Source organism: Phyllostomus hastatus, unplaced genomic scaffold (assembly GCF_019186645.2).
Source record: "Phyllostomus hastatus isolate PE091 unplaced genomic scaffold, TTU_PhHast_1.1 phas_scaffold_182, whole genome shotgun sequence".
NCBI classification, from domain to species: Eukaryota; Metazoa; Chordata; class Mammalia; order Chiroptera; family Phyllostomidae; genus Phyllostomus; species Phyllostomus hastatus.
This window is the reverse complement of record NW_025334013.1, coordinates 3847408-3869134: the sequence shown is the minus strand read 5'-3', so window position 1 is coordinate 3869134 and position 21727 is coordinate 3847408. Positions and strand designations below refer to the sequence as shown.

General features: G+C 64.2%; 1 protein-coding gene across 11 annotated transcripts in view; it reads right to left on the bottom strand.

The window, feature by feature from the left end:
• The window catches only part of CAMTA1 (calmodulin binding transcription activator 1), a 731766-nt gene that overhangs the window by 51977 nt on the left and 658062 nt on the right, over nucleotides 1–21727 (bottom strand). For all 11 annotated transcript variants that reach the window (XM_045858544.1, XM_045858545.1, XM_045858546.1 and 8 more), the window contains one exon: nucleotides 20894–21028. In XM_045858544.1, coding sequence (XP_045714500.1) covers nucleotides 20894–21028 — 135 coding nt within the window. The remainder of the gene's footprint in view (nucleotides 1–20893; nucleotides 21029–21727) is intronic.

Here is a 21727-nt window from a genome sequence, read left to right as displayed (position 1 = left end):
GCAGCCTTCGCAGGCATCCCGAGTGGACACCACCACCACCTCTTGTTTTCCCGATAAAATTTATAGCCCTGATATTATTATTCGATTCCCTCCGCTCCCCACCCTGGCCGTGCACAAAGAGAGGGCTTGACCCACACAGACTTGTGATGAAGCCATCTTTTTTCCTTCTTTCCTTCATATTGTCAGTTACCTTTGAAATCGATCGTCTCCTTTCTGCCATCTGGGTTCAAAGAGTCTCCCATCAAAAGACCGGGCAGAGTCTCTTTTTTCTTTTGACCCTAGCCAAGCACCCGCGAAAACAACCACAGAATTTTGCCCAGCCCTTCAGCCTGTGCAACCAAAAATGAATGTTAGAGAGCCCAAGCCAAGGACACCCCAGGCGAGGCTGGGTCCTGTCCTGTGCCACACCTCTGAGCCGGGAACGCAAGCGGGCTGCGGGAGGTCCCACTTTTGGGGACTGACCACCGATCTGAAACCTCAGAAAGTCCCTCACCAGCCCTGGCAAAGTGAGAACATCCGAAGAGACTCGCAGCCCTGCCCCACCAAGTCCTCCTGTCGCTGTCCCCATCTGCCTCTGCCCACTCTCACGGCAAAGGACCCCTGCAGCCCCGCCTCTGCGCATACACCCGCTCTCCCCTTTCTCTGCCAGACGCACTCCTTTCCGTTCATTAGGGCCCGGCCCCAAAGCGCCTCGCCCCGCCCCTCCGCCTTCCCTGATGCTCCTAGCAGAACTGCCCTGGGAGGGTTGGGTCAAAAATGCATTCCCATTACAGCACACAGTAAGTAGGTTCTGTTCGTCTCGGGGGCAGCAGCGGGCGCGCTGTGGCCAACGACAAGGGCTCTGGACGCAAGCCGCCTAGATTCAAAATTACGTTCTCCTGTTCGCTCGCCGCGCCCCACTCGCCGTGCCTTCCTGTCTGTGGGTGAGAATTAAACCAGTCAACACCTAGACGCAAGGTGCCTGGCACCTAAGTTAGCTCTTGTTGCTGTTAGAAGCCAGGGCATCTTGGGGAGGTGGGTGGTGACTGGAAAGGGTCTGACCCTGTTCTGGTTTTGCCCTGGGCACTGGTTTCAGTCTGTGACCCGTCAGTGTGGTTTGCGATCTGACGGTCACACACTTTTGAACGGGGCAATCGTCCATAAGTACATGGATACAGATGTTAATAAAAGGTGTTTTTAAAAATTAGTTCTTACTACCTAAAACTGAAACAGCTCCAACCTCCTCGAGAGCAGGAACGAGGTCACCTTCTCCTGGCACCTTGCACAGTGCCGGGCGTGCCGCGTGGACTCAGCGAGTGGTTCACCAACCACCGAGTAACCACAGAGTTACTCTGCACGGACTGTGAGCAACAGAGACCAGCTGGGGAGGCGGGGCGATGAGGAGCGCCTGGACCCCAGGTGCCGCGGCGGAGTCCCTGCAGACTTCTGTATCTGTCACGTGGGGAGGGTGTCGTTCTTGGGTTTGTTGAAAACGGCAGGGGCTCTGCCCTGGCTTCAGACCTGGGCACCCCAGCTGCCTGAGAAGGGGCTTCAGGGAACCCCTGACCCTTCTTCACCTTTCCTCCAGCAGCCCCATGCCCAAGCGGCATATGAGAAAGGCAGAGCCGTGGATGCGCCAGCCCACGGGCTGTGCCCACGTGACAGAGGCGGGCTCAGCAGCCTGGCTGTCCCCTTGCAGGCAGCCTGAGTGGCGGTTCTGCGGCCTCACTGTTGCTGGGGTGGGGCTGTCCTCCTGCTGGGAGCCCTGACACTCTGATTCCCCACCACACTCTGTCTCATGCGGGGCCACCAGAGCGAGTGCCCTCCCAGGGCCTGAGCACAGGGAGTCGGGCAGAGCTGGGTGGGGTGAGCCGGACAGTCCTGGAGCCGGCTCCAGGAGCAGAGCTCTGATGGCACGCTAGCACCGAGCACCCACAGGCTGTGTTTCCTCGTGGGTGTTCACGGTCCTTGGTTCAAGTTAGGAAACGACAGGGTAAGGCATGCGTGTGCTTCCAGCAAATCATTACGCTGGATTTCATGGGGCTTTGAGTCTACCTGGGTCATTTTCAAAAAAACAGAGAAGAGGAAAAACTGTGCCCAGTCACGAGTCCACTTGGGAGCACCCAGACCACGTGCCAGTGTCGCCCCTTAAAGCAGACACGGCGAGTCCTTACCGCAGCTCTGACCTCTGCGGGGGGCCTCGTGATGAACCGAGAGGGTGGTTGGAGGGTGCTGTTGTGGGTGAGGAAGAAGGGGGCCACAGTATCCGCCTGCGGTCACGCTACACACCCACCTACGCCGCTGCTGTTTCTCCTGTGAGCTAGGTGTTGCACAGAGGAAGGAATGAAGAATTCCAGGTTGCAAGCCTGTGCTCATTCTGCCCTACCAGGATGCTTCTCCGGGCTCCCAAACCCTTGGATCGTTTAGGTGCCATTTGTTGACGAAGGCAGTCTGGGAATTTCCGGGAGCCAGTGACCTGCCCACCACATGTTTCCCCCAGCCCCAGCAACCATGAAAGCCTGTTTACGTACAGATGTAGCCTCTGCCAGGCCAGGTCCCAGAGTGACTGGGATAAGCAGAGCCGTTCTAACCAACTGGCATTGAACTTGGAGCATGAACGAGAGGTCAACCACTGAGACTGAGCTGCGCCATAACCTTGCTGCTCCTCTCATAGGAAACCAAATATGTTTCTGCGTATGTCAACTTCTAATAAAAAATCAAATAGGATGACTCTCAAATGAAATAACAATTTAAAAATAAGGGCAGGATGCTATTTCGTGTATCTTTAAGGCACGAAGAATTTTTTTAAAAGATTGTATTTATTTATTTTTAGAGAGAGGGGAAGGCAGAGAGAAAGAGAGGGACAGAAACATCAATGTGTGGTTGCCTCTCGAGCGCCCCCTACTGGGGTCCTGGCCTGCAACCCAGGCATGTGCCCTGACTGGGAATCCAACTGGCGACCCCTTGGTTCACAGGCCAGCACTCAGAATCTACTGAACCACACCAGCCAGGGCAGAAATTTTTTTAAATGTTTTTAAAAACTATAGGTACGGGTGACAAAGCAATTCAATGGAAACAGAAGAGTGTTTTCAACAAACAGTGCCAGGACAACTGGCTGTCCCTGAGCGAAAGAATGGAGTCGGAAGTCCTACCTCACACTGTATGTAAAAATCAACTCAAAACAGATCAACGACATGAATGTAACGGCCAAACTGAAAACCCCTTGGAAAACATAAAGGTAAGCCTTCCTATCCTTGGATTCGGCCACTGTTTCTTAACTAAGACATCAAAAGCATAAGCAACCAAGGAAAAAAAGAGATAAACTGGACTTCATCAAAGTTAAACACCTCCGTGCTCAAGAGGCACCACAAAAAAAGTGAAAAATTCAACTCGATGAAGGGGAGAACACATCTGCAAATCATATCTCTGATAAGGGTCTGGTGTCTAGGACGTGAAAAGAATGTTACAGCTCACAAGTGAGAAGACAAATAACGCAGTTCAAAGGATTGGACGAAGGGTCTGAACAGACACTCCCCCGAGCAGGATGTACAAACACTCACAAGCACAGGGAAGACGCCCCACGTCACAGCCAGTAGGGGCGGGGCAGGCCCAGTGGGGCGGGGCAGGCCCAGACCGCACAGAGACACAGCCTGCAGCCCGCGGGGATGGCGGGAGCCCTCACGCCCTGCTGGGGGGCACGTCGGATGGGGCAGCTGCTCTGGATGGCGGCCAGGCAGTTCCCCGAAAGGCTAATTAATCACAGAGTTGCCATGAGACCCCACAACCCCGCTCGTAGGTATGTGCCTGAGAGAAATGAAAAGGTGTGTCCACACACACGGACATTTATTCGGCAGTAACATGGAAAGCATTGGTAAAGCCTACAACGTGGATGGACCTTGCAGATGTTACACTGAGTGGAAGAAGCCAGAGAGAAGAGATCAAATGTTCTGTGATTCCATTTGCATGCAATGTCCAGAGCAGGCAAATGCACAGGGATTGAAAGTAGATTGGTACTGGGGTGGGGGGGAGACCTGGGGGAGTAGGGCCGGACTGTTGATAAGGATGTTTTTTTGGGGGGGATAAAATGTTTTAAAACTAGATTGTGGCGATGAGTGCGCAACCCTGTGAATATATCAAAAACTCTAAACTGTACACTTATATAGGTGAATTGTGCGGCATGTTCATTATACTTCAACACGGTTCAAGTCCGTGTATCTCAACACACACAAGAAGAAGAAGAAGAGGAGGAAAAGAATGCAGTAAAACAAGAATCAGTAGGTCAACTTTAGAAAGAGCACGGGGCAGTAGGGAAAAGAGGGCCAAGGTCAGGAGGCCTGGTGACCCCTGTTCACTCACGGTGCCCGTGTCCAATCCTGCGTGGGAGGCAATGGCACGTGGAGAATCCGGGCAGACAGGCCCCGCTCAGTGGGAGACAAGACAAGCCAGGCCCAGGGGAGGCACTGAGCTGTGTGATGGTGACCCCCACCCAGGGCAGAGCGGGGCCGAAGAGGGGTCGTTTCTAACAGTGAGTCTGAAAGGTTGTGAAAAGCCAGGGGTGGTCCTCCTTGGCAGATAAGGCCCTGAACCTGGGGTTCCCCGGGGAGGACTCCCTGACATGTTGGTGTTCCCCCCGGAAACGGGAGGTTCATTAGGGGTGAAGGCGAGCTTTGCAGAGGGCATGAGACACCTCCAGCCGAGCTGCAGGCATCCCTGCCCTTGAGCTGAGCTCCAGCCTCCCTTCCACCTGAGGGAGGAGCTGAGGGGGAGGGGGAGGGGCCAGGCCTGGGGTCAGCAGCCTGGGCTCCTGGCCCGGCTCCACCAGTAACTCCCTGCGTGGCCAGCTCCCTTCCCTCCCTGTGCCTCAGCCTCCTCCCCTGCAGGTGAGGCCTCAGGCTGTGCCGACGTGGTCCTGGGGCATGCCTAGCGCGACTGACACAGCAAGCGTCCCCATGCTCGGCCGCAGGCACCCTGGATTGGACAGGCCCAGTCCCCCTGAATGTGGCTGCGTGTGTGAGCCCCGGCGAGGGCAGCAGACGAACAGCCCAGCCAACGCACGGCGCCAGAGAACGAGCACGGGCTTGTTGTTCTGAGCCGCTGAGCCCTGGGGGGGGTCTGTTCTGTAGGGGACGGCGGCGGGGGACGGCGGGAAGCACGGGTGCTTGCTGGCTGGCGTTACCCCGGGAGAAGGCTTCCAGCTCTCGTCTGCAGGGAGGAAGCCACGTGTCTGCCGCCAGCTGAGGACCTGGGGACCTCCCCGAGGGACGTACTGCCGGAGGAGGACGATGCGAAGGGGTTGGGGGAAAACCCCTGCAACTCCTCCTCCCCGGCGGCTCCCACAGGCCCACCACTCCCGCCCTGGCCCCGTACCGGACGCAGGCAAGATGATAAGACACGTGCCCGTCCCTGGGCTGGAGAGGGGTGTGCGCAGAGACACCCTGCTTGAAGGGGCCGCAGTGTCAAAGGGCAGGCCACCCAAAACGTGCCCAGGAAGGGGTGACACGCCGACGGCCCTCAGCTCGAATCCCTAGCTGTGTGGCACAGGACGAGGCCCCCCTACCCTCCAGATCAGGGGTGTCAACCTCACTTTCCCCGGGGGGCCACATCAGCCTCGCGGCTGCCTTCAAAGGGCTGAACGTAATTTAGGACTGTGTACACGTAACTGCTCCCTAACTAGGGGCAAGGAGCTCAGCGTTACTGCCGGGTAGAAACAAGGTGCAGGGCCTTGTGCCTGCCACCTGAGCTCTAGATTCAGGTGCCCCGTCGGTAAAACGGGGATGGGGACATCCTGTGGAGACGCCGAGAGGGTAAAAGTGGTGCCTCAGTGGCCGCGCCACAGAGTCGTGGGCAGGACTCAGGGAGCCGTCTGAGCACCCCAGGGCCTGGCGCCCACAGGTGTCGGCCCCTCCTCACCTCAGCTAGACAGCGGGGCAGGGGGGCGTCATCCGCGCCCCGGCCCACGTGGTCAGCAGACCTCCAGCGGCAGCCCCCTGGTCTGGGGGTCTGCGCCACGGGCCCCCCCACGGAGTCTCGCAGGGCGGGTCTGGGGCCTCGGAAAAGCCCGCACGACGGCGACCAAGCCCCTTTGGGCAGGACTGCCCACGTTCTGGAGAGAAGCCCTGGGACCGGCTGAACCGTGTCCTTGCAAAACCCCTTCTCGGGAGCCTGGCCCCCAGCACCACGGCATGTGCCTGGGGGCCGGGCTTTGTAATGAGGCGACGGGCTGGTGAGGGGGACCCTGGTCCAATCTGACTGGAGTCTTTACAGAGGAGGAGACCCGACACACACGCAGACACACTGGGGTGTGCACATGCACACGGAAACTGCGTGAGGACGGCAAGAACGTGGGCTGTCTGCGAGCCGAGGGGGGCTCTCGGGGAACCGGACCTGCTGACACCTTGATCTGGAACTTCCAGCCCCCACACCTGTCTCGGCCGCCTGGTCTGTGGCATTTTGTCAGGGTCCCCCGAGCTGATTGAGACAAATGCCTTCTTCTAAGCGTGGCTCCCCCACTAGCACGCACCCCTGCCTGCCTAGGGGCTTGCAGACCCGCATGCGCAGAACTCAAGAGCCTCTGTGGCCCCGGTTCAAGGCCGCTCCTGCCGGGTCAGGGCCCAACGCCTGCACCCCGGTCCTTCCCAGGAAGCCCCAGCGTTCAGGTCTGAGGCAGCATCAGGGCTGCTGTTGGCCTCTGCCCAAGGCGGGAACCCGGCGAGCCAACACCGCCGAATGCACTGCGGCCAGACGGAGTCACGCCCGGGGGTGGGCGTGTCGGCTGAAAAGTAGCCTCCAAAGGCCTTGACTGAGACGGCCGAGCTCGGCTGCCCTATGAAGTCAATACCATTTTTTTAAAATGTAGGAACCAGCCCTGGCTGGCGTAGCTTGGTGGATTGAGCGCGGGCTGCGAACCAAAGTGTCGCAGGTTCGATTCCCAGCCAGGGCACATGCCTGGGTTGCAGGCCATGGCCCCCAGCAACCGCACATTGATGTTTCTCTCTCTCTCTCTTTCTCCCTCCCTTCCCTCTCTAAAACTAAATAAATAAAATCTTTTAAAAAATGTGGGAACCTGCTTAAAGGTAAATGAGTGGATGCCTCGTAGGTGATGACAGTCGAATAACCCAATATTTACGCCGAAAACCGCTCTGAAGTCGCTGAACTGGCGGCTGCTGCCATCAGAGGCAGAGGCGCGTGCACCAGTGACTAGAGCTGGTCAGAAGCCACTAGCTGGGACCGGGGACTAACAGTGACTGGGGTCACAGGGGAGGGGCTCTGGTGTCCCGGCAAAGGGTGTCCCAAGCTCCCGGAAAGAAGAGCGATCGGAAGGGAGGCATGATTGGGGGCACGGGCAGGCTACACTGCAACCATCCCGGGCACCTGGGGGGCCCGAGCTGCCACACGCAGTTCAGACACCTGAGTCTGAGACACCTGGGCGCTACATGCCGTCGAGCGCCACAGGGAGCGGCCTGGGAGCCGCACGGCTGTGCTGCGTGCACACGGGTACGCCGCCCCAGCGGGTGTCTCTTTGACACCCTGGTCACGTTCCGCTGTGCGCCCTCACGGTGCAGCCGGGACCCCACACGGGACGGTAGCTCCCTGGCTTTGGGACCAACGGAGCCGAGGGACCCGAGAAACACCTCCCACTTCAAAGAGCAGCCCCCCGGGATGCCGTCACAAGAAACGTGGCCCCACCCCACGATCCTCCTGGCTTTAACTCACTTTCAAGTACCTGAGAATAATGCCGGGGCTTTCCACCAACTACCCAGCGGGCACCCACCCCCTTTCTTCCTGGGAGACAGCCCGAGGGGAGGGATGAGGGGTGCAGGCCACCTGGGGACCCGTGGGCTCTGACTTCCTGCTGCTCTGAAGCTCTCTGCTCAGAGCTCCCGCCGTCCTGCACTTTTCGGAGACAGGAGGAAAGGCCCGCCCTGAACGCACCAGCCACGTCAGGTGTGTGGGCTTCCAGTGCGTGAGGCCCACCTCCCGGCTCCGCGGCCTCTGGCCTCACTCCGCAGCACCTCCGTGCGGGCCCCGCTAGGTGCCGCACGCTGGACCTTCCTCCCGACAGCTTCAGCTGTTCCCAGCGGCCCGGGCCAGGCCTTCCGACGTTGGACAAACTTCATCGGGCTTAGAGAGGAGCGCGTGGGTGCATGTCTGTGCCCTAAGAGTCACGCTGAGTTACGTGTCAGCGTCGCAGAAGATGGCCCAGTGCGGCGTCCACACCTCTTCCCTTTCTCTTGAAGGTGAATTACTGAGCAGACACGCTCTTTGCCCAGGTCCCCGCCCTGGCCCTGAGATCCCCGGGTGCACCCGGCTGGTCACCATTTGCAAAGTCGGCTCCATTCCCATGGGTGCTGGGGGGACGGAGAGGAGGGCACTGGTTCTGGGGCTTCCTCCCCCCCGGCCCCCAACACTGGAGGCAGGGGTGGGGCAGGGGGCAGAGGGAGCAGGAGCCGGAGGGAGCCAGGGGTGCCAGCTGCAGGGAGGAGGCAGGCGGCAGGCTCACCACGCCCTGGGGCGCAGGTGAGCGCTTGAACGAGGTGATAGAAGTCGTGTGTTAGAATAATAACCTTAGCCATCAAAGGCGCCTAGAATTCTCATTTAACGTCACGTGCAGATGGACTGATTCGTAATCCAGTTCATTTCACATCTCTGCCCACAGAAGCTCGAACTTTGCACAATACTCTCCTCGGAAGACAAAGTGTTCACCCAAACCGTCTTCCATCATGAAGCGCGTTTTCTGGACTGAAAGCACTGGAGGACCACAGGAGACCCATGCAGGGCAACGCCGACAGTAACAGCAGCAACGAGACACGCCTCCTCTCTCCGCAGGCACAGCAAAACCAGTTGTCCCGCTGGGCTGAGGGGGGCATCCTTCCGCGCAGTAAAGCATTTAACCTTGACCCGGAGAGGGCTGGCCCTTGTCCCTGCCTTCTGGGGGGTGATCGGTGACTGCTAAGCCCCTGCAACGTCATGCGTCGTGAGAGTGACTTTTTTTTGCCTGGGGGCCTTGGGTCACTGGACAGTCTAACCCTGTGGTTTAAGGGGGATCATTGTAGGGGGCGTGGCCACGCTAGACGGACCAACTACGTGCCTGTGGGGTCCTGTAAAGACGCTGCACGCGGAGGCCCCGGGGCACTCCCGGGTGGACGACACCCCAGAAGCATCACCACACACAGAGGCTGGGGGCGGGGTCACGCTGCCCACGACCCGCCCCCTCCCCGAGGGGAAGACGAAGGGAGCTGGGCTCCGTCCCGGGCACCTCTCCCCCTGTGGGCTCCCATCTGTCCCGTTTCCTGGAACGAACGGTGCCTGTGGGTGCAACAGCTTCTGTGGCTCCTGTGGGGCGTCTCAGCGAGTTATCGAACCTGAGCGCGGATGGCGCTCCCTCCCCCTTGGCAGCTGGCCAGCTCTCCCACATTCTCCCATAGCTGAGGGGCACTCCTCCGGGCGAACGGTCCAGTTTTCACACAGAGTCAGCCCATCAAGGGCACTCTCTCCCTGACGGGGGCGCGGGGCCGCTCCACCTGTCCCTCCCACGTGCTCCCCAAGGTGCGGAACCCGTCCCCGCTGAGCACCCGCCGTGCCACGCGTGTGGTCCGGTTTGCCCCGTGTCCTGCACCTGGGCTCCCAGGGGCCGGGCGTGCCCAGGTGGTACACAAGCCCCAGGCCCAGCTGAGTGACCCTCAGGTGGCCGCGCTCAGCGGGTACCCGTGACCACTGGGCAGCCTTTTACCAAGGCTCCCCCTTCCACCATGGCCACGGCCCCTTTGCGGGGCGAGGCGCCTACCTAAGAATGACAACGGGAGGTCACACGCGCCCAAGCAGATGGGTCTTGTGGGGCTTCAACAGGGCCGTCACTGCAGAGCCCGTGGCGTGGGGCCTGGCTGCCTGCTGCGGCCCACGTCGCTGTCCCACCCTTGCGCCCGGGGGCAGTGGGACTCCGTGGGGGTGGGAAGGCAGGTGCCCGCGGCCCCACTCTGCTCCCGTTCCTCCCCCCTCGTTCATTCGTTCTCCAGGCCAAGGAGAGCGCGGGTCGGGCGACGAGGGAGTCGGAGGGCTGGAAGAGGCCCTCCTCCAAGCCCGGGACTGGGACGCACCACGCAGTGGCTTGCTGAGCACCCGGCTGGCACCTACCAGCCCCCCTCTTGTCTGAGGTCGGGGGGTGGGCAGGTCTGAGCAGCTCGGGGAGGAGGTTTGCTTTCCCTCCCTGCTCCACGTCCAGTGAGCTGAGGGCAGAGTCCTCTGTTCTCGGCAGCTGGGCAGCTGGCCCCGTCACGGCGGTGAGGACGGCCCTCCCCGGGCGCATGCCGTACAGGTGTCGGGGCCCCGCTCCTGCGTTCTCGTCTCGGGGCACCTGCCTGCAGCAGGGGCCGGCTGCCTTGGGACAGCCCCCCAGCCTGGTTCTGACGTCGGGAACGCCACAGCCTCTTAAAGCTTCGGTCAGTTAGCAGTGACAACAGCGGTCACGAAGTCCATCCGTCCATCCCCCTGTCCATCCGTCCATCCCTGGAAGGAGCACCTACTGAGCACTGACTGTGGCCCGGACTCTCGGGACCCGATGATAATTGAGACTAGAGTCTTTGGCCTCGGGACTTAGCACATCCTCCCCTTGGTCAGTTTCATCCACACCCCTTGACCCCGTCATCCCATGCCACCTCCGTGTACACATGTCACATGCTTCTCCCTCCTGCCCACGTGTGTCTCTGCGCTTGGGACGCGCTTGCTATTGACTTTGTGCGTGGGTGTCCCAAAGGTCCATCGAGCCCCGCCCACCTTGTGCCTGGTCCTCCCCGGGATGAGCGACCCGAAGCCCCCGCATCTGACCCACCTACAAGCCGACTGCCGCCACCTCCTAAATGCCTCTCGACTGCCCCCTTCTCTTCAGAACCTCCAAGTTCAACACCGTCTCCAGCCTGGAGGACTGAACGGTCTACCCGCACCTGCTCTGGCACTCTTTCCGTCCACCCCCCGCGGCACTTCTCCAGCTGCAAACCTGGCCTTGTCGCCGCCTCTCAGACGCCCCGTGCCTGCCCCCTGCTTGGGGATAAAGCCCCAAGTGGGGCCCACTCGAGTGCCCCCCGCCAGGCCGGTCTGCCCCTCGCCTCCCTCTCCGCCCCCATGGCCTTCCTGGGCTCCCTCCCACCACAGGCTCACTGTGCACACTGCCCCCCACGTCTGGAAGACGCCAGCCACCCCTCTTCAGGGAGTTAACCCGGCTCCTCCTGCGGTTCTGGTTCTTAGCTGAGGGGTCACTTCCTCAAGACGCTCTCCCTGACATCCCTGAGGAGTGGACCACCCCCCGCCCCGCCCCGAGTCGGTACAAGCTCCCCGGATGCTTCTCTGCACAGAGGCTTGGGGGTCAGGCCCGGTTCCCCCCCATGGATGAGCACAAGACCCCCACCTGATTTTACTCATTGGTTTTGACTCCAGCACTGAGCCCAGCGCCCGGCGCCCGGCGGGGTCTCCGCTAACCCTCGGTGAGCACACGGCCGCGAAGAGCAGGTTGCTGACGCGGGAGTTTACAAAGCGGGTACTGGAGCCGAGTCTCAAGAAGGCAGCCTGCCCCTGGGGGAGGGGGATGAGGGGGGAGGGGGATGAGGGGGGAGGTCAGCTCCGCAGTGGCGGGGGCGGGGCTCAGGGCAGGAATGTTCTGCAGGGCGGTTCTTCCACCCGTCCCAGGGAGGAGGAGGCCTGGGGCCAGAGGGAGCAGCACGTGCTCAGAGGCGAGAAACAACTCGGTTCCCTGGGGGAGGCCGAGCACTGGAGTGGGGCGGAGGGCAGGGCATCACGCAGGGGGCAGCGAGGGCCGACCACGAGCGGGGACAGGCGCGGCCGGCTTGCAGGGAGAGGGCTTGTGTCCCCTGCCGGGGAGCTAGGGTTTACCCCGACCTTCCCAAGGAGCGGGTGGCCACGCCCCTCCCAGCAGCCCTGGGTGTCCGTCTCCAACAGACCTCACCACCCCGGGCTCCAGGTGCCGGTGCCCCTGCCTGTGTCCCCCAGTGGGCAGCACCGGGCGCGGCGCCTGGCACACCCCGTGTTCCATCAGTCCTTTCTGCGCGCTCCATGACGTGTAGCGTGGGTAGCAGTGCAAGCACTGGGAGGCCCCGGCCCAGGGACGCAACGACCAAGGCCTGAGACAGGAAAGTGGCAGAGGGACCCGGGAGGAAGAAGCCCTGTGGGTTTTGCAGGTCCGACTGCAAACTGGGGAGAGGGCCCCGGGGAAGTGGGGGAAACGGGGGCAGGGGACTCTTTTAGCTCTTCCAGCACGGCTGTAGCTGGGGCAGAGGCTCAGAGGGAGACTCTCGTCACGTGGAGGTCCCGAGCAGGCGGATGGGGCCGGGCCACCTGGGGGTGACACTCTGTGTGCTGGCCGCTGCGTCCGAGTGTCCTCCTCTGCAGAGCGGGGACCTTGCAGTTTGCCGAGTCCACGCACATGCTCCTCATGTGTCTCAGACAAGTGGGCGCAGCTTGGTGCCGCTCAAGAGACACACGATGTCACCAGCTCTGCTGAACGTGGGCTCCACCGACCAGGCAGCGCTCCCCGCTCCCAGCCCAGCCCAGCCCAGCTCCGCTCGGGCGGCAGGGAGGACCCTCCTTCCCCGTCTGCCTGCCGAAGTCAGCGCTGGGCCCTCCGCCCCAGGGGCCTGGAGCGCGGGCCGGAGCCAGGTGTGGATAGCTGTCCGGTGGGTCAGGACAAGTCCTGGCTCCCGGAGCGTCGCTGGTTCTGGGCGCGCTGGGGATGGGCAGGGGGACAGGAGGGAGGCAGGCAGGCCCAGCTGGGCGTGAGGAGGTGCTCCCGTCTGTCCAGCTCTTCCCGGCGCGCAGACCCGCTCCGGGAGGACGAGGAGGCCAGAGGGTGAGACCGTGGAGCTCCCGTTCAGTCTCCAGGATCCTAAGTTTGCTTCTGGCAGGTCGGGTATTTCCATGCTGCCACTGACTTTCCAGTGTCTCCCGTGGTTCTTATGAAACACGGCGCGTGGCACACACCTGCCTGTCCCTTTCTTTCTCAGACAAAGGACTCCGAGCACACGGGGAAAGCCACAGCCGCTTCCTGCCGCCGGTCCTCGGCCCGTCTGACTCTTTGGTGGGGTGCCCTGCCCGCACAGGAGCGGGGCTGCACGGTCGCCGGGCTGCTTGGACGGGATCAGAGACGTGTGTATTTTTAGGAGCTTTTAGGAGGAGAGGCCTTGCTCTTGGCCCCAGCCAGGGGCTGCTTTGCCTTCTCAGTCCTGCCAGGAGCGGGACTGGGGGGCGGCGGTGGGCGGGGGGACCTCCAGGCCCCTGCTTCTCCTGGAGGCCGCACCAGCCCCTGCCCTGCCCCAGACTCTCTTCTTTGCTGCCCATGGGCCGGACCCCCCAGTCTCCGACTGTCGCTCCGCATCTCTGCCCACACCGGTCGGTCGGCATCTCTCCTCCTTCCCAGACGGTAGACCCTGGGGCCACATCCCAGGAAAGACTAAGCCGGCCAAACGCTGGCCTGGCCGGGCGGCATCTCCCCACCCCGCCGCTGGTCCCTCTGGGGTCTCAGGTTTGCCGGGCGGCCCTTGTCTCCCGGATCACAGCTCATCCGTGTCCAGGTGACGTGGTCGGATGACGGCAGCCCGACACCGCTGACCTCAGAGTGTGTGTCACTGCTCCGGCAGGGTTGACAGGCCGTGTCCCGGCCGCATGCGGGGTCCTCTGCCTTCCACGGAGCCAGGCGGGAGGCCGAGTGCTGTCTCCGGGGCGTCTCACGTCCACACCCCGTCTGGGGGTGACTCACAGTTTGTTCCCACGTCGGGGCTTGTCTCTGGTCCCTGCGCCCCGATGGGAACAACGGGGCGTTTCGTCCCTGGCACTCAGAAGAGGGGCGGGGTGTCGCCAAGTCTGGGGCCCAGGGAGACGTCGTCCTGCGGCCCGCAGGCCTACTGGAGGGCGAACTGGGCCGGCACCGGAGGCCAGGCAGGAACAGCAGGGCCCAGGTCCGTCCCTCTTGCTCACGAGGCGGGGAGAGGTGGTGGGGACGCGGGATCTCCTGGGCCCCGCGAGGTGTGAGGCTCCTGGCCCTTCCCGGCGGCCCAGCTGGGGGCCGGCCACAGCTCTGAGCTCCCAGACAGGCCGGGCGCCCTCTCACCCGCCGTTTCCAGCCGCCTCTCTGGGGTCTGCAAACCCACGTTGCTCCCTCCGGCCGCGACCCTTCCCGAGGGCCGTTTCCTTTACTGGGAATGCCGTGCCCGCCTCTCCCGCCCTGGATGCGGCCACCTCGACCTCCGTCCTGAAAGGCCCTCTCCCAGTCTCACCGGGATCAGGTCCTCTTTCCTCTTCTTCTGGGCTCGCGGCTGCTTCTCCTCGGCCTCCCTGCCGGCCCCTGTTCTGCTGACGCCCAGGAAGTCCCGGGGGGCCGTGGCTGACCTGCACCCTCCCACGGTGCCATCGCGTCCAGGCCTGTGACTGTGAAGTCCCCGTCCGGGCTGTGCACTCCCAGGTGTCACTGCCACCCCGGACCTCCCCCGTGGCCTGCAGGCCTCCGACCCCCACTGCGCCCCTGGCGACTCTGACGGGGCCGCCGACCCAGACAGGACCAGGACCAGCCTGCTGCTTCTCGCTCCCCCGCCTCGGGCGACGGACCGCGGACCCCAGCTGTCCACGCCCCACATCCAAACGTGGCCCGTCCTCCATCCTCATCCTCTGTGTCCCAGTCACCAGCCGGACCCTGGGCCGCACCCCCAAATGCACCCACACCGTCTCTGGGACGCATCGTTACTGCCCCCCCGCCCCGCCCCCGGAGCTGCCATCAGCTCTGCCTGTGTGACGCAGGAGTGTCCCACGGTCTTGCGGCCAGTGGGGACACAAGGCACTCCCCACACAGCAGTGGGGGCTCGACGACGGACCCCCGAGTGTGTTGGCCCCCTGCCCAGTGCCCTGCTGTGGCCCCCTGTCCTCTGGATAAACCCCCAGCTCCGGGCCTCGGCCGATGGGCCCAGGGGGCCCCTCCTCCCTCGCTGAGCCTTCTCCCGTCGACCCCACTGCCGCGGCCCCCTCAGCCCTCGGAACCCACGGGCTCCTCCTCTCTCTGGGGCCGTGTTCTCGTCCCCCCTCTGCCCGCAGTGTTCCGCCCACGGCCTCAGCCTGGCCGGCTCCTGCCTGCCACGCCACCTTCCCACCGAGGCCTCCTCTGGACCCCCGGCCCAAGGCAGCACCCTGGCACCCTCCGCCGGGCCACCCGTTTTCACAGCCCTGGCTACGTCCCTTTGTGGTTGGTTTGTCGCCATGGCAAGGCAGGCCCCGGAGCCGAGTGTGGCGTCTGGCACAGCGGACGACGGAAGGACGCACGGCCCGGTGGACGGACGGACAGAGCCTGGTTAGGGGTGCGAACGGCCCTGAGGCCGGATGAATGAGGGGGGAGCGAGGGGACAGAGAGAAGTGGGGGAAGGAGGGCTGTGGGGTGGGGGGGGGAGCGGCGGGAGGTCTCGGGGGCGGGGGCGCGGTGACGCTGGCCTTCCAGGCGGGCGGGACTGCCCCCCGGGGCTGGGGTGGGGAACGGGCGTGGGGAACGGGTCCCGCCTGGGACGGGTGGGCCTGCCCCAGAGGACTCCGGGCAGAGACGGCCTGGGGCGGCCAGACGGGCGGCCCCGCGTTGGGAAGAGGCTCGGAGGAGGAGGCAGCAGGGTGCCCCCACCTTTGCACACGGCGGCGAGGAGAGCCCCGGCGGGGACGAGCCCTCCGGGAGGGCGGGCACAGGGAGCGGTGTGGCCCAGGGGATGCTCCCCGGGGCCTGCCCGGTCCTCGGTTGGCGGGGGGACTGCCGGCACCTCCGCCCCAGCCGGCCGCCCCCTTCCCCCGGCCAGCCCTCTGACTCTGCCCTCTCCTGCGTTCCTCCGACTCCCGGGACTGCTCCTTCTCTGTCCCCATCGCTGACACCTCCTTCTAGAACATTCTGTTAATGTCCACGTAGACAGCTCTCTCCTGGGTCCCTCCCTTTGCCCCTTGCTTTGGGATGCAACCTTTGGAAACAGGGTCTTTGTCATTAATTCATCACAGATGTAACTAGTTAAGAGGGTCCCGGCTGCACTGGGTGTCCCCCACCCAGGGACCGGGGTCCCCACGAGAGAAAATGGAGACACAGAAGCACACACAGAGGGAGGATGTCGCATGGCCACAGAGGCAGGGACGGGAGTTACGCTGCCACGAGCCAGGGCAGGTCGAGGGCTGCCAGCAGCTGCCAGCAGCCGCCAGGAGCTGCGAGAGGCGAGAAGGACTGGCCCCCAGCGACTTCAGAGGCTGGCGGCCCTGCTGACACCTTGACTTCGGACTCCTAGCCTCCAGACTGCGAGAGACCAGGTCCTCGCGTTTGTAGTCGTTTGCTACAGCAGCCCCAGGGAACAACGCAAAGGTCGAGGGCCAGTCGGCGGACACTGACCGCCTGAAGGTCTCGGCCTCCCGCCTCACCCTTCCAGGTGAGCTGCCCGACCCCAGTGGCCGGGGAGTCCATCCTGCAGGAGCGGCTGTGTCTGCCAGGCTCCGGGGCTCCGCCCACGGTGCTTCCTCGGCTTCCCGCCCCCACAGGCAGGGCGAGGCCGCTGCAGACGCTGAACCCGCTCCTCGGGGCCATCCCTCTGCAGGGTGCTGCTGGTCACTGCTGCAAGGCGGCGTGAGGCAGCCCCAAGGTGACCCGCTCCCGGCCACCCTGAGCAGCTGCAGACGGATCCCGGCCTGGCGTGGCCCCAGCTGCAGACAGCGCAAGGCGGCTTCCCCGGGGCCCTCGGCCCCCGGCTCAGGCGCACTGAGGACAGACACCGCCCGGTGTGCACCGACAGGGCCAGCGGGCCACACAGGGGCTGCTCACGGGGATCCCGGGCCCAGCTGGCCGGGCTGCGGCTCTGAGAGCAGGCGCGTCCTGCCATTTGGCTTCCAGTCCCAAGGAGAAGACTGGGTCACGTCCGCTTCTTCCCCTGCCGCCGCCGTGTCTCTTCGGCCCCTGCTGGGCCCAGCAGCACCCAGAGGCCCGCGGGCTAACGGGCCCTGGTGTGGTGCCCGTGGCAGGGGAATGCCAGAAGGCAGGCTCTGGGCAGGGCCCCCTTCTCGCTGAGGGAAGTCCCCGTGTCACTGCTTCTCCCACGTGGCCTCCCACGTGCTCCGAGGCAGGGGAGGGTGGCCCCGAGGCCTTGACCGAGCGTGTACCCCGGGCAGCTCTGCCGCCCACACGGGGCGCTGCGGCTGTGGTCTTCTCTGAACACCCCCTGTGAACTCTGTGCTCGCCGCCCCCCCCCAACGCGGACCAGACCGGGCTTGTTTTCCTGGAACTGACGTGGGACACTATCTGCAACCAAACCATTTCGGTCTTTCCTCTACATCCTCTAGTCAAAGCGACGCTCTCGGAATTTGTTCCCCGGTTCTATACTCTCTCCCGTGGGGCCAGGTGCGGACACGGCGGGCCCGGGGAGGGTGGCCGGGCGAAGGGCTGGCAGGTCTGCCGGAGGGAGGGCGCAGCCCAGGGGGAGCGGGCACAGGCAGGGAAGCCCCAGGGTGTCTGGTGGCCAGAAGGTCCTCCGCTGCTGCCCCCGGGGCTGCCCCAGACCACCCGGGGTGCTGGTGCACGACGTGGCCTGGGAAAGTCTGTTCTACGTCTGGACCGCGGGGGCTGGAGGTGGTGGGAAGGGCAGCTCCCTGAAGGCCTGGGGTCTTGCTGCCCCCTCCTCCTGGGCACTCCTTCCCGTCCCCTTGGGCCTGGCTGATGCCCGCTCAGCGCTGAGGTCTCAGCAAAGGGCCCCTGACTCCGTGAAGCCTTCCTGACCACCGGGCCAAGCTAAAGTCCTTCTGTGGGTCCCTGGGCACGTGTCCGTTCATTCACACGGGCGTTCAGGACGTAAGTGCCCCGGCCCAGGACTCTGCAAGGCAGGGGCTGTGCCCCGCGGAGCTCCCACTGGAGGTGGGAGAAGGGACAAGTCCTGTGGGGGGGAGGGGGGGCCTGGGGGGAGATGTTGTAGCTCGGGAGGACCCAGAGGAACCGCCTGGAAACGCCTGGAACCGCCTGGGTGGCTGTAGAGGTCATGGAAGCACCCCCACTTCCCTTCCCCCCATTTCTAGGCTTTGTCTCCGCCTGGATGGCTGCACCCAGCTGAGATTTGGGGGATGTGGCGCCCCTGCACTTAAGCCCTTCCTCCGGGAGGAAGGTCTCCCCCGCAAGGGGCGGGCTGTCAGACAAAGCTTACCGACCTGGGGCAGCTGCGCCCCCGCCCCCGCAGGCTCGCGTTCTCTGCGCCCCGCCCCGCCCCCCCCCCCAGCCTTGAGTCTGGCAAACAAAGCCATTTAAAAACATCAAATGAAGGCAGAAATTCTCTTCTCCAAACATTCCCCCACCCGTGGGATGGGAGTGGGGGCAGGGACGGCAAAGAATGCTCCTAGGACTGAGAGCCTGGCGGCTGGCGGAGGGAAACAACCACGCAGAGCCGGTGTCGGCTGTCAGCGCGAAAGCGCGCGGCGGTGCCGTCACTGCCGCTCCCCGGGGCAGGGAAGGCCAGCCCTCCCCCGTGCCGTGCGGAGCCGCGCCGCGCCGCAGTCCTGGCGGGCGCGGGCTCTGCTGCCAGCTGGTCTGCGAAGGCCCTGCATTGCAGCTGCGCGGGGCGGGCGAGCATGCGAACGAGTGTATGTGTGTGTGTGCATGTGTGTGCATGTGTGTGTGAGCGCGCGCCCGCGTGCGCGCGCACACTACCTCCCAGCCGCTGCGTCCCGGTGTGCTCCGCGCTGCAGTCCCTCGCCCCCGCCCCTTTCCAGCCTCCCCGCCCCCCGCTCCCGCTCAACGCGCGTCTCCACCTTTCAGTGGCTCCCACGCAGAATTTGCCCAGCAACCCGGGAAGAAAGGGCTGAGGACGGGCACTGCAGAGACCAGAGCGGGGACGGGAAGGGGAAAGGAAGGTTTCCGATAGGCCCGTTGCATCATCTTCCCCAACACCAAGTTCACTGCCAGGCCGCAGGGTTGGCCAGAAGGCCGCGGATCCCCCCCTCGGGGCTGCCCCAGCTGTCCCCGTTGCTCATCGCTGCGCTTCTGCCCGGCCCTCCCCGCTGTTATTTATCAGCTGGTGAAAGGTTCAAAAGCGATCCCTGGGTGGATAAGGCACTTGTATCTTTTGTTCAGAGTCCCCTCCCCTCCCCAAAGTCCCCTCCCCAACTCCTGCCATCCCATCTCTCCTGCGCATTCTGCTGGGGCTGGGGGTGCTTATTTCACTGGAGGCCCACTGGAGGGTGGGCAGAGCTCCAAGTCCCCCTGAGGGGCTCCGGGAGAGCAGGTGGGCATGCTGCCAGGAAGCAGTCACCGTGGTGTACCCTCCCCGGGGCCGCCCGGTGCAGCGTCCCTCCCCTGCCCGCAGCCGCCTGGTACAGCCGGCTCCCTGGGCTGCGGGGCGGGGTGGCGGGGGCGGGGGGGAGCTCCGAGGCACCGCCTGTGTGATGCCTGGCTCCCCGAAGGGCTCCCTCTCCCAGACAGGCCCTACACTGGTGCCAGCGCCCCACAGGTCACGCTGGTAAGGTGACCCGGTCCCTCAGGAAGCGCCAGGGCTCTGCAGAGCTCCCAGCTCCGTCTCCCGTTTGTTCCACAAAACGGAAACCGGATTTCCTGAACGGGAGCCCCTGGTCACCCTGCCCTTCTCCGTTACACCCTGCAGGCCATCCTCGCAGCTCCCGCTGGCTCCAGCCGAAGCCAGCGTAGCTGCCAAGGCCGGCCCGGCGCTCCCGGGCAGCCACGGCCAGGGTGCAGATGCCTGCTGACCCGGCGCCACCTCTCAGAACGGCTGAGCAGCTTCAGCGGCCCAGGCGGCTGCCAGGCGCCCTGTCACTGCTGGGGCCCGCACTGGGACGGGGCTGGGGTTTGCACACTGGGTGGTGGGGGGGGGTGGGGCTGGCCAGGGCACATGCCCAAGCCCAGAAGTCCCCCAGCAGCCAGCAGCAAGGGGAGTCTGGGGTAAGAATGCACAGGACGCCGTGGGCAGGCGAGGGGCGCTTAGAAAGTGACCTCTGCAGAGGCCGCGGTCAGCTTGGCCAAGCCCCCGTGCCCCAGGCTGGCGCGGTCCGCAGCGGAGCACTGGGCACCCCTTCGGGCTTCCCTGACGGCGAGGTCGTGTGCGGCCACCCCTCCCACTCTGTCCCGGTGGGGAGACCGGGGCTTCTTTCAGGCGCGCCCAGGCCCAAAGGGCAGCCTCTGACCTTCGCGTCCCCCAGCCACTGTGGGTGGCTTTCCTGTGCAGAGTCCCTTGGGGCCGGGGGCCCTGTCCTCGGCCAGCAGGCCCGGCCTCCTCCCTTGGAGCCTACTGGGGCTCCCCGCCCCCCCCCCACCTCTGCCGTGCCTGCAGCCCCGGGCCCACTGCAGGTGCTCTCCAGGGCGGAGACTGCAGTGAGCCCCAGGGACACAGCAGGCGGCGGCTGTCTGAGGGCCTCCCCGGGAAGCCCAGCTCGCTCTCAACCAGAGGCAGAAGCACTGCACACACAGCCCCTCGGTCCGGCCTCGAGACAGGAGGGAGGCCTGGCTGTGTCCTCGCTCAAGGGGCTCAGGGCTCAGGGGTGGCCCCCGGGAGCTCCAGGGGCGCCCCAGAAACAGCCCTGGCGGCTGGCGAGCAGAGGGTGCTTGGACCCTGCTTCCCAGGGTTTGTGGAGAGAGGAGCCCCTCAGCAACCTGGGGGCTTATCTGGCCACTCAGACCCCCGCCAGGGGTGCCGGCCCCAGGCCCCCGCGCACATGCTTCACGGTCTCCCAGGGAGACGCCCAGGCGGGTGCGGGCACCGTCCCACCGTGTCCTCCCGTGGCGGACGCTCGCGCCCCTCTCCACCCGCTCTGGCCAGACACACGGAGACCTGGTGCTGCCTCCCCCTCCTCCTCCACACCTTGTCCTCCACTGCCCCGCCCCCACGGAGTCCGGCGAGGCGACCCGAGCGAGCGCTGCTCTTACCGTCCAGGGACAGCCAGTCATGCTGGGAGGAGGGGAGCGTGGGCAGGGCCCGAGCTTTGTACTCAAACACCACCGAGTTGGAGATGATCTGGTTGTTGAAGGCAACTTGTAGGGTCACGAGACCAGTGTCATGGGCTGCAAGCAAAATACAGAGAGGTCAGGCTGGGGCGGGCACCCTGCGGCCTGTGTGCCCTCCCTACGGCCCTCCCCGGCCACTCTCAGCCAGGGACCACTCATCCCTCGAGGCCCAGAAGGCCTTGCCTATTCTTCCAGGGACCGTCTCCGGCCCCCCGGCCCCGCCAGGCACCCCGGCCACTCCAGGCCCCGGACTGCAGTTGTCGCTTTGCCCCGCTGCTCCCCGGTGAGGGCGGGGGCTGGGAGCTCAGTGCAGACTGGCTGAATGAGTGAATGAGGAATGAATGAGCAGGGAATGAGCGAATGCCCCGTCCCTGCCCCCGCTCCCCCTGTCTGGCCTGGGCAGGCGGGGCTCAGACGCCTTTGAACTTATTCCTGTTTCCCCTTTTGCTACAGGCTGGTCCCGGCTCACGGGGCACGGCCTCCCCTGGGTTTTCAGCAGTTCTCCCTTCTCCCCGGGGCGACAGCGGGAGCCTCGGCCGTGCCTCTGGGCCCGGAGTGCTGGGCTGGGGGTGCTGGCACCAAGCGTGTGCCGTGTCCAGCACCCCGACAGTGAGTGCCGGGAAGGTGGCCCGCGAGGGTCTCATGAGCTGCTCTGGCCCCCACAGAGGCCCACTGAATGCTGTTGTTTGAATGAATGAATGAGTGAGTGAGTGAGTGAGTGAGTGGACGTTCTCACTGTCAGCAAGAGGAGAGCCC